This window comes from Erpetoichthys calabaricus, chromosome 3 (assembly GCF_900747795.2).
Source record: "Erpetoichthys calabaricus chromosome 3, fErpCal1.3, whole genome shotgun sequence".
Classification (NCBI taxonomy): domain Eukaryota; kingdom Metazoa; phylum Chordata; class Cladistia; order Polypteriformes; family Polypteridae; genus Erpetoichthys; species Erpetoichthys calabaricus.
The window spans coordinates 197,861,594-197,873,723 of NC_041396.2; the positions used below are offsets into that span (position 1 = coordinate 197,861,594).

General features: G+C 37.1%; 1 protein-coding gene across 2 annotated transcripts in view; it reads right to left on the minus strand.

Annotated features, from left to right (window-relative positions):
• Window positions 1-405: 405 nt before the first annotated feature.
• hace1 (HECT domain and ankyrin repeat containing E3 ubiquitin protein ligase 1) overlaps window positions 406-12,130 on the minus strand; it is a 164,767-nt gene continuing 153,042 nt past the window's right edge. For both annotated transcript variants that reach the window (XM_028797644.2, XM_028797643.2), the window contains exons 23-24: window positions 2,903-3,016; window positions 406-1,531 (exon numbers count right to left, since the gene is read on the minus strand). In XM_028797644.2, coding sequence (XP_028653477.1) covers window positions 1,429-1,531; window positions 2,903-3,016 — 217 coding nt within the window. In that variant the 3' untranslated portion in view covers window positions 406-1,428. The remainder of the gene's footprint in view (window positions 1,532-2,902; window positions 3,017-12,130) is intronic.

Genomic DNA, 12,130 nt, shown 5'->3' on the forward strand with positions numbered 1-12,130 from the left:
GGTAACTGGTGTTATATACTATTTGAAATTGGAAAAAATCAAATTCTCACTTTGAAGATCTGTGCAAAAGTTTTTGGAAACCTGGCAGGATCTAATCAATAATATTTTAAAATAAGCATTTATATTGGGGCAAAAGACTCCTTTCTCTCTTTACTACGCTCAATAGTTCTACTCTGGCTGTTGTTCTTCCTCTCTTCTTACTGTATGGAATGTTATATGCTTTTAATAAAAAATAAAAATAAACAAAAAAATAAAAATGCAACCACACAAACATATGAAAGCGAATTATATTGTTTTATATTTTTTTCTATATCTAAAAAATTCGAATGTGAAATATATGTACTGTATAAAATAAAATTTAAGTTATCTTAAGCAAAACACAATAAATCGAGCGTCATTTTGAACTTTATGATAAAATACATAATTTAATGTATACATATCTAATATACAGAATATGCTATAGAAAGATTTACAGAAATCAAAACAGTGTTGTAAAAATGTCCAGCAATTATACTTCTAAACATCTCAAATATATTCAGTATTTTCATATACATATAAAGCACAGATTTGTTCATTTTACATACATTGTTCAGACAGACATCTTGACTCCCAAACTATTGGTCATCATGCATTTTTTCACAAGTTCAATGATAATCTCCCAAACCAAAATAAGAAATAAAATAAATGTAAGTTGTATACAAATGACGAAAAAAAAGGAAAGGAGAATAAAATTTCTTAAAAAATAAAAAAAATTATACAATATGGTTTGTTACATTTTGACACAGAAGACCAAAAACATCACTAGTATTGCTTTACCTTCTGGAAATGTCCATATGCATAAAAATAAAATATAACATGATTCTGCCATTTAAGGAGAAGCACTACTCTGTAACACAACAGAGACAGTGCAATGCAGAGCAAAAAGCGTCTGCAAGTTTTACAGCAATGACCATTCACAAACTAAAATATGGAATTTAATATAATCGTAATGGCAATGCTTGAGCAATACTGCAGTACAATGACTTTGATTCTTATTCTGGGAAATTCCTAAGCACTCTTGTTTGTATGCATAGTCTTTCATGGAATATAAATTTTTAAGTTATTCTGCCTTCCAAACCATTGCAATAAAATCGCAATCCTCTCTGAATTAACAAGTGTTTATACTGGCAATAACATAAAGGGCTGTAACACAGCATTTAGAGTGCTGCATTATAATTACAACACCAGAATTTACAGCAGATTATGTCAAGGTTATTTTGTGCTTTAGCGGAGGCCTACTTACATGAAGAAGAACTAATAAAAATGATTTCTGTATTGGTTGGGACTGAAGTTTAAATCATATCTCATCTCAACATACCAAAGTCTTTAAAATTAACTGCTTGTGGTGTCTTGCTCTGCATAAGGAGACAGGTCTTCCTTATTTCAGGATTATGCCATCGTGTAACCATAACTTCCGCAATGTAGAGCCACCAGAAGTCTGTCTTTTAGGACCTCTCTGGTTGGATATTCTGGGAGTTTCAACATGTTTATACTAGAAAGAAAAGAAAAAAAGGAACATAGCATACATACTATATACATTTATTCACACTCATCGCAATTTCTGTAACTGTGAGTTTTTTAATTTAAGGATAAAAAATTATTTAAATCGCAACAGAATGAAATAATATTATTAGAAATATTACAATCATAATTAATAGATAATGCAATCTAAAGCAAGTTCTAATATCCATTAATAAGGTAAAAAACACTACATATTATTTTCTCTTAATACAATACAAAATTGAATCTTCCTTGGCAACTTTAAACTCACCAAATTCACTGCTTTAAAGAAACAGTAAAAACTGCAATATCTGGAATCATATGGATATAAAAATCTGCCAGATATCAGAATATTTCACCTAATACACACCTTCATGCACAAGTTAACAAACCTATAGATAGCCTCCCCAGGCAAAGAAAATTAATGACAGGAAATACATGGAGTTAATCTGCCATATAAAACAAAATACTGTAAAACTTGGGAGGCACTGATCAATCAACCGCTGGATTAAGTGATTAGTTGATCAGATTATAACAAGAAAACTATGTTAAAAAAAGTGAATTAACTGTATGAGCAGTAACAGAGTTTTGACATTCTACTAAGTGAACAAACAACTAAGAAAATGTCTATTGTTTAGCAAGTGTGCCAAAAAAAAGCAACAGTTTAACTTTAATAGAATGAGTAAGGAATCTTCATTTAATCAGACATTCAAACAGCAACTATCCCTGCCATTGTTTGTTGTCTAAGACTTTAGCAACCTAACAAATAAACATGTTTGCAAGCCCACACTACTGTTCCATAATTCTCCCTTCTCTCCTCAGTCACAACTACTTTGATGACTGTCATTTGAACAATCATGTTGCTCCCAGGCAGGAGTGGGCTTCTTGACAGGGTCAACCCAATGTGTCCACTACAAGAATGTGTTCTCATTCAGACCACAGTGAGCTTGCGTAATATCTTAGCAGAAATGATGTATAACCAGTACTGTTATGTAAAGGGCTATCTTTAAAAATACAACAAAATCAATGGTCTTTTAAGTACCTGATATTACAGCTGTTACTTTATTATAAAAAACATAATCGGTAAAGGACTGTACAATATACAGATATAAGCCAAATGCTGAAAAAATTCAAAGGCTTTCTCATGTCATGCCTCTGGAAACTGGACTTAAAGAAAATGATGCTGTTTTCACGGCAGGCATCAATGCCAGCAAGCACCTACCATGATTAAAAATAAGGAAAGGAGTGCCTGAAAGCATCAAAACTGCTACTCCACTCATACAATCATATCAGATGCTAATAAGGCTAGTGAGTATCTACATTTACAGTTTACTGGAATAGACAAAAGAGAAGGACAATTTACCATGTACTAGATGTTGGAAGCAAATTGGATGTGTATGGCACAGCAGCTACTGTAAACTTTTGCAGTCCACTTCCACCCATTAGATATGCAAAGCCTCCGTGAGGTACTCTAGAGCTAAAAAAAAAAAAAGACAGAGGAAGTTGCAATGGGAAAAAGCAGGATCAACCAAAATAGGATGAGTTGAGAAATAAAACAAATCAGCAGGAACCAGTACCACTAAATGTCCTTGAATTATAAATTTAAAAAGAAAATGAATATTTATTAATGGTGGTATGAAACCATCTATGTTAAACACTTAATTATAACAGAAACTAAACATTCAAACAATATCCAACAATACAATAGTTTGTGAATGTTCCCAAAATATTTAACAACAATAATCTGTTTCACCATTATTTTTGTCTATGATTTATTTCTATCTGTTTCATTGTTTTTGTGAGTGTTCTGTATATTTAGTTGGGATACTATTGAGTTAGAGAATTTTTATTTGGGTGAGTGTACTTTTTTTATCTTAACTTTCTGCGTGTGTAGTGGTGGTGCTGCACAAAAGGTGGGACCTAAGTGGGAGAGAGAGCTTGGCTGTTGTCACCAAGAAGCACTCTACTTGCATTGGTTGCAGGTAGTCTTAGCAAACCAGAGCACAGGAGTTCTCTTATTGTAAAGGAACTGCTTCAGAGGGCCCATGCAATCCAGATGTTGCGGGTTTGGTCTAACCACCAAAAGTTAGCACTATGCAAAATTAATAAAAATGAACACACACCCTTATTGTGTGGGCTATCCATTTTTAACATGTATATATATATAATTATACATAATATACAATTACATATATAATGTATATATTATTACATATATATACTGCATATGTATAATATATACTGTATATGACATATATGTATATAATTACTATTATATTACAGTAATCCTTCGCTACTTCGCGGTTCACTTTTTGCGGATTCACGACTTCGCGGGTTTTTAAATACAAGTGATTGCCCGCCTATCGTGGAAGTTATGTTCCAGACCCATCAACAACAGGAGAAAAATCCGCGATATAGAAAGACCATATAAATAAACATTTTTATAGTTTACGCCTTAAAATACCCATCCCACATGCTTTAAACACATGCAAACTTATAAAACACACTTTGTTAACACATATGATATGTGGATGTCGGGCTAAGGATATGAGTAACATCTCACTATTATAAAACATTTTAACTTCATGCAAGACAAGACAGTGAGACAGGAAAATAGGTGCTGTACAGGCTTTTAAATTATTGACACGCAGAGCGACAAGCAGCACAAAGCCAGCACAAAGTCCACTTCTCCTTAGCGTTCATTCAGCTCCCCACCCCCGTGACAATGCAAAGTGGCAGGAGCGTACTGCGCCTCCGGGGAGGGGGGTTTGAGCGAACGTGCGTTCAGCCCTCACACACCCCCACTCCTCCTCCTCCTTCCGAAAGCGCAGAGCGACAAGCAGGCTTTTTGGCAGAAGCAGCACAAAGTCCATTTCTGCTCAGCGTGAGTTCAGCTGCCCCCCTTCACAAAGCGAGTGCAGACACATCGACGTCTGATTGCTGTGTGTAGTGTTGGTCTGAGGTGTTTAAGAATGTAGAAAGTGTTTAAGCGCATAGGAAGTGTTTATAAGAGTGTGGGAAAGGTTAACAAGAGAGTGAGAAAGGTTTATAAGAGTGTGGGAAGGGTTTATAAAGCCTTAAAATATGTATAAATAATAAAATAAATATAGGTCGCTACTTTGCGGATTTTCACCTATCGCGGGGGGCTCTGGAACGTAACCCCCGCGATAGGTGAGGGATGACTGTACTCCCAAATTGGGAGTCTGAATACTCAATGTACTCAATAAGAACTTTTTCAAATGATCAGTGATAATTCATTTGCTTAGCTAATGGCTAGCTTGTACCAATGTTATCAAGTGACCTGGGTTTCAAAAACTGACTTGGTATTTATTTCAAATTTCTAAAGTATTTTTGTCTTGAATTAACTTCTTATTGTATTGATAAAGGGGATAAGACATAGTATAGGAATCATGTGGAGAAGTTTGTTTCTTGGTGCAAAGAGAATTGTCTGCATCTTAACATCAGCAAAAGCAAGGAACTAGTTACTGACTTTTGCTGCACCAAAGAGCCTCTATATCCTATCACTATTCAAGGAATGGTTGTAGAGGTGGTCCACTCCTACTGGTACTTGGGGGTCCACATTAATAACAAGTTGGACTGGTCTTGGAACATAGCGGAACTGTATAAGAAAGGGTAGAGCAGGCTCTTCTTCCTTTGGAGACTGCATTCCTTTAATGTGGGGCGTGACAACCTTCACGTCTTCATTAACTCTATGATGGCTAGTGCAATAGTCTACTCTCTGGTGTGCTGATAACTGATCACTTCAAGAGAGGCCCACTGAATCAACAAGCTAATTAAAAGGGCAAGCTCTAGACTAGGACTGAAGTAGAGAATTTGAGTGCTATTATGAACAATGCTGCATATCCTCTCTCTGACATACTAACACTGAGCACTTTCAGCCAACAAATTATTCAGCAGAAGTATCTCAAGACACACTACTGGGGCTCCTGTATACCAACAGCAATATGTCTGCATAATGCCCTACTGTGAATGTGACTGCCAAGTCAGAAAGTTTCTTTCTTTTTAATTTTCTTGCTTTATAGTCATACTGGTGTGTGTTCAGACCAAAGTGTGTGTGTATATTTATTTACTTACTTATTTACCTATTTATGTATTTACCTATTTAAAGTGCTTCTGTAAAAAGCCAAATTTCCCCTGGGGCCAAATAAAGTTCTATCTATCTATCTATACACCTCCCCAAGTGTACTTGACTATGTGATTTACCATTCAGTTGATAAAATTTTACTGGATCTACTCATCAATGCAATAATCATTTCTGAATACCTCCATGTATCCTTCACTGTAAAAGACTGAGGATATGTAGCACCTTTATGTCAGAGTAGGACATGTCCTTTCATCCAATGATGCACATAATGGTAGTTGCTCTTTTCTGCACAGCTTTAATAGCAGCCCTCTTTTTGTACTGTGGTAACAAGAGATGCATAGACAACTCCAAATGCCGTCTTATCAGCGCATTATACACCTGGAGTATACCATTCCTTGGTTTGTATTCAAATGTTTTTACAAAATAACCTAGCATGTTAGCATTTTTAATTGCCTTTAGGTCATTATGTGCAATTATTTGTCTTGTTTTCAAGACTTTCCAGGCATTTCTGAACTGCTACTGTTCACTCCTCAGTATGTTTTCATCAGTGCATTTGTAAATTGCTGAAGTAGTTATTCGCTTAAAATAATTATAAAGAGTAACTACTGGAACAAATTAACTCACTCGATGCCATACAATTCTGTACTTATCTGTATATTATATTTTTTGCTCATTACCAGCACAGTGTGACGGTACATGTTGGCCCGGGTCCCACAGTGATACACTACAACCAGCCACCATTGATAATATAAGTGAATGAGCTTGGCCAATGAGGACAAACACACCAAGCAAGGGGACGGTAAAATGTGCTTAAGTGCTTTTATTAAAAAAAATCAACCAACAATGTCCAAACAGTGTTCCAAAAGTGCAGTGCTCGTTCTATAATAAATAATCCATAAAAACAAAGTGCAAGTGGAGGTTAAAAATGCATTTAAATAAATACATAAAAGCAAGGTTAAAACTCAGGCAAGAAACTATCTTTTTGTTCAGTGAGCCTCAGTGCCTCTTTAAAAATCTGACTTCTCTTCGGTTTGTCTTGCTGCCCGAGGGGAAGTCCCCAAGTAGGTGCAGACAACCTTCTTCTCCTGACCCATGTCACCACTGCCAATCCTACGGCGCCTGTGGGGAGCCACAGTGTCCTAATCCGCACCCACTGCTGTCTTTCCAGGCTCCACCTGGTGAAAGCGTGCCCTGTCCTCTTGCCGCTGCTGATCTATTGGGTCCTCCTGGTGAAAGCACACTCCTGAGCATAATGGTTGCTCCTGCTACTTGGTCGCTGAGCAGGAGTGACATTTCAGCTCTCTCTTGATCACTGGCCACACATGCTCCTCTGTGGGACTCCATACCTGTCATCCTGCTTCCTCTCATTACACCTGCTCACTCTCTCTCACACTCTTGCCTCTCTTCTTCTTTTCTTTAACCTCCATTTTCACTTCTTATTCTTTTCTTTCTCCTTTTTCTCTCTCTTTTCTGTTCCTGTTTCCTGTGCTCCCCTTTTATATGCAGGGGAGCAGTTGCAGGTACAATCACCTTATTGTCTCCCCGGGCTGATATTGAGACAATCAGTACGTGTTGGCAAAGCAACGCACGGTCAGCCAACAACCTTGCACCAACCCAGAGACGAGCTGTCTTCTCCACAAATTGCTTGCACTTGCTCCACTCCCCAGTGCGAGCGTGTTCATTATTTATTTATTGAAATCGGCCAGTCTTTTTGAGCAGCTGACCTGCTATACCACACACAGAAGAAACAAGCTGAATTCTTTCATTGTTGTGTGTAGTCATGTGGCAAACAGCAGCACAGCAACAGTATCAATCCCTCTATAAAAGCGGTCTCAGAAATGCCCTTATTCAGTCAAAACAATGATAATATTGTTTAGATAACCTCAATCAATAAAGGCTTTCTATTGGAGTGATAACTATGAGCTTATAGTTAATCTATTAAAATATATACAACATATAGACTCACCAGCCACTTTATTAGCTATACTTATTCAACTGCTTATTAACGCATACATCTAATCAGCCAATCACATGGCAGCAACTCAATGCAAGGCATGTAGACAAGCCAGATGGTCTGAGTATTTCAGAAGCTGATGATCTACTGGGATTTTCACACACAATCATCTCTAGGTTTTAAAGAGAATGGTCCAAAAAAGGGAAAATATCCTGAGCTCTAGTGAAAATGCTTTGTTGAAGCCAGAGGTCAGATGAGAATGGCCAGACTGGTTTGACCTAATAGAAAGGCAACAGTAACCCAAGTAACCACTCGTTACAACCGAGATGCAGAACAGCATCTCTTAAGAGACAACACTGGGTGCCACTCCTGTCAGCTAAGAACTTGCAACTAAGGCTACAATTTGCACAGGCTCACCAAAACTAGACAACAGAAGATTGGAAAAACGTTACTTGGTCTCGATTTCTGCTGTGACATTCGGATGGTAGGAATAATCAAATTGTGGTGTCAACAACATGAAAGCATGGATCCATCCTGCCTTGTGTCAACAGTTCAGGATGGTGGTTGTGGTGTAATGATGTGGGGGATATTTTCTTGGCACACTTTGGGCCCCTTAGTAACAACTGAGCATTGTTTAAATTGTTTATCTACTTGACTAGTGTTGCTGTCCATGTCCATTCCTTTATGACAACAGACTACTCATCTTCTGACGGCTATTTCCAGCAGGAAAATGTGCCATGACACAAAGCTTAAATAATCTCAAACTGGTTTCTTGAACATGAAAATGAGTTCACTATTACACAAATGGCCTCTACAGTCACCAGATATCAATTCAAAAAGAGCACCTTTGGGATGTGTTGGAATGGGAGATTTGCATCATGGATGTGTAGCTGACAAATCTGCAGCAACTGTATGAAGTGAGCATGTCAATATCGACCAAAATGGCTGAGGAATGTTTCCAGCACCTTGTTGAATCTATGCCTTAAAGAATTACAGCAGTTCTGAAGGCAAAAGGTGGTCCAACCTAGTACTAGTAAGGTGTACCTAATAAAATTTGCTGCTGAGTGAATAAACATGGTATATGAAAGAAACAATAGTCATCAATTGAGCTTAGGACAATAAATGGTTTCCCCATTCTCCATATTTCTTCAAGATGAATATGGTGCTTCCTACATTGTCTCAACAAGGCATTTTATCCCTGTGTTCTCAGAGTCTTGTAATAACAGAGATCAAAACGAGCACAAGATGTCTAGCATTCCAGAGAAGCAGCTGCTAGTGACTTGAAGTCTGCCTATAAGCCATAAGCATGAACAAAAAGTCTATCTTAAGATCCTGTAAAACCTTCCTGCCACAACAGTTTGCAATTTAATTTATATGCTTAAGCCAAAATTATCTGTTGTGTAGAGACATTTCAGACCAGCAAAGTATGGTTCATTATTTAGTTCCTTTGTTGCATCTCCTGGTTTATTTGTCTCCCTCATGTTCACATTATCTAGGCTTATCAATTTGCTTTTAAACATACAGTATTCCAATGAATTGTAATACTCTGAGTGCTAAGGCAAGCTGCACAATATATTCACAAAAACAATATAAAACATTTTCATCATCTCCCTTGAATCATTACTTCTAATTTTTAGTTCTTTCTTCATTTTTAAGTGAAGTTCAAACATTTTGCTACAATTTTAGCCAACATTACAAATCTATATTCTTCACTGAAAAATGTGATGGAAAAATGCTTAAGAGCTTCTGCTTGTCTGAAGGACGATGACAAGGTTAACTGAACCAATTACTAAAATGCTGCTGCTAAAAAAAAGTCAGGTGCAATTTGGAAATAAAATACATATTCAAAGAAGAAGACACCCCGTACCACACACTCCTTTTACATTCTTGTCTTTTGTACTAGATCAAAACTTGTGTGAGTTGAATGTAGCATGCTCAACAAGGAGGCTTCTCTTAGCTCATAGCATGAAAAAAGTGCAATTTTTTATCATTAAATACATATGTATTTTTAGACTCGCATTTGGAAAAAAACACACACATTCTCAAAATTCAGAATTAGTATGTTAATATTAGATATTTTCTAATTCAAAACATATCATATTGTCTACAGTGGTGTGAAAAACTATTTGCCCCCTTCCTGATTTCTTATTCTTTTGCATGTTTGTCACACAAAATGTTTCTGATCATCAAACACATTTAACCATTAGTCAAATATAACACAAGTAAACACAAAATGCAGTTTTTAAATGATGGTTTTTATTATTTAGGGAGAAAAAAAATCCAAACCTACATGGCCCTGTGTGAAAAAGTAATTGCCCCCTTGTTAAAAAATAACCTAACTGTGGTGTATCACACCAGAGTTCAATTTCCGTAGCCACCCCCAGGCCTGATTACTGCCACACCTGTTTCAATCAAGAAATCACTTAAATAGGAGCTGCCTGACACAGAGAAGTAGACCAAAAGCACCTCAAAAGCTAGACATCATGCCAAGATCCAAAGAAATTCAGGAACAAATGAGAACAGAAGTAATTGAGATCTATCAGTCTGATAAAGGTTATAAAGCCATTTCTAAAGCTTTGGGACTCCAGCGAACCACAGTGAGAGCCATTATCCACAAATGGCAAAAACATGGAACAGTGGTGAACCTTCCCAGGAGTGGCCGGCCGACCAAAATTACCCCAAGAGCGCAGAGACGACTCATCCGAGAGGTCACAAAAGACCCCAGGACAACGTCTAAAGAACTGCAGGCCTCACTTGCCTCAATTAAGGTCAGTGTTCACGACTCCACCATAAGAAAGAGACTGGGCAAAAACGGCCTGCATGGCAGATTTCCAAAACGCAAACCACTGTTAAGCAAAAAGAACATTAGGGCTCGTCTCAATTTTGCTAAGAAACATCTCAATGATTGCCAAGACTTTTGGGAAAATACCTTGTGGACTGATGAGTCAAAAGTTGAACTTTTTGGAAGGCAAATGTCCCGTTACATCTGGCGTAAAAGGAACACAGCATTTCAGAAAAAGAACATCATACCAACAGTAAAATATGGTGGTGGTAGTGTGATGGTCTGGGGTTGTTTTGCTGCTTCAGGACCTGGAAGGCTTGCTGTGATAGATGGAACCATGAATTCTACTGTCTACCAAAAAATCCTGAAGGAGAATGTCCGGCCATCTGTTCGTCAACTCAAGCTGAAGCGATCTTGGGTGCTGCAACAGGACAATGACCCAAAACACACCAGCAAATCCACCTCTGAATGGCTGAAGAAAAACAAAATGAAGACTTTGGAGTGGCCTAGTCAAAGTCCTGACCTGAATCCAATTGAGATGCTATGGCATGACCTTAAAAAGGCGGTTCATGCTAGAAACCCTCAAATAAAGCTGAATTACAACAATTTTGCAAAGATGAGTGGGCCAAAATTCCTCCAGAGTGCTGTAAAAGACTCATTGCAAGTTATCGCAAACGCTTGATTGCAGTTATTGCTGCTAAGGGTGGCCCAACCAGTTATTAGGTTCAGGGGGCAATTACTTTTTCACACAGGGCCATGTAGGTTTGGATTTTTTTTTCTCCCTAAATAATAAAAACCACCATTTACAAACTGCATTTTGTGTTTACTTGTGTTATATTTGACTAATGGTTAAATGTGTTTGATGATCAGAAACATTTTGTGTGACAAACATGCAAAAGAATAAGAAATCAGGAAGGGGGCAAATAGTTTTTCACACCACTGTATGTATTAATAGAAAACATTAATATAAATCTGTGAATAATTAATGTGCTGTGCACACTTACAGATGAAGAATGCAATCATGATAAAAAAATTAGAGACAGGGAGCAGGAGATGAAATAAAACAAAGGGAGAAGGTGAAATTAGTGTCAATATGGGAAACTAATGCACCAAAACAGGCTAAAATTATTTGGTTGAAAAAGTTAAGAGTAAAAATTAATAAGGCAAAATTAATAAATGGAATTTCCTAACCAAATTGTTAGAAGCTTGCAAATGAAACATTTTTTTGAATTACCTGAAAACTAGGGCTCAAGACCTACTTTCGTTACCTCCTTAACTGTTGCACTTATTTTTTCAAAGAATGACATGGGCTGAATTGGAAAACTCATCTACAATGACCATCAGGGGAGGACAAATCAGTGATTACGTCCATTGTCATTTAACCCCAAGGTCTGATGGGGTGAGCACTGGTTGTAAGAGAATGATAGGACTTCCAGAAGGTGATTTTGCCCTGTTGCAAATCTCATAGGCTTAAATCTATTCTTTTATTACCCTTTTCATGTATGGCTACCAAAAACATCCATGATTACAGTGCCTATAAAAATTATCATTTTCTGTTGATCAGGGTCAAAAAAGCCAAATTAAATCTACTGAGATTCAAAGTGAAAAGTGGTCTAAATTAATTATAAATAATTAATATATAAAACACAACATAATTGACTGCATAAGCATTCACCCCCTTCAAGTCAGTATTTAATAGAAGCACATTTAACATCCATGACAACCTAGAATCTTGTGTGCACAGGTCTTT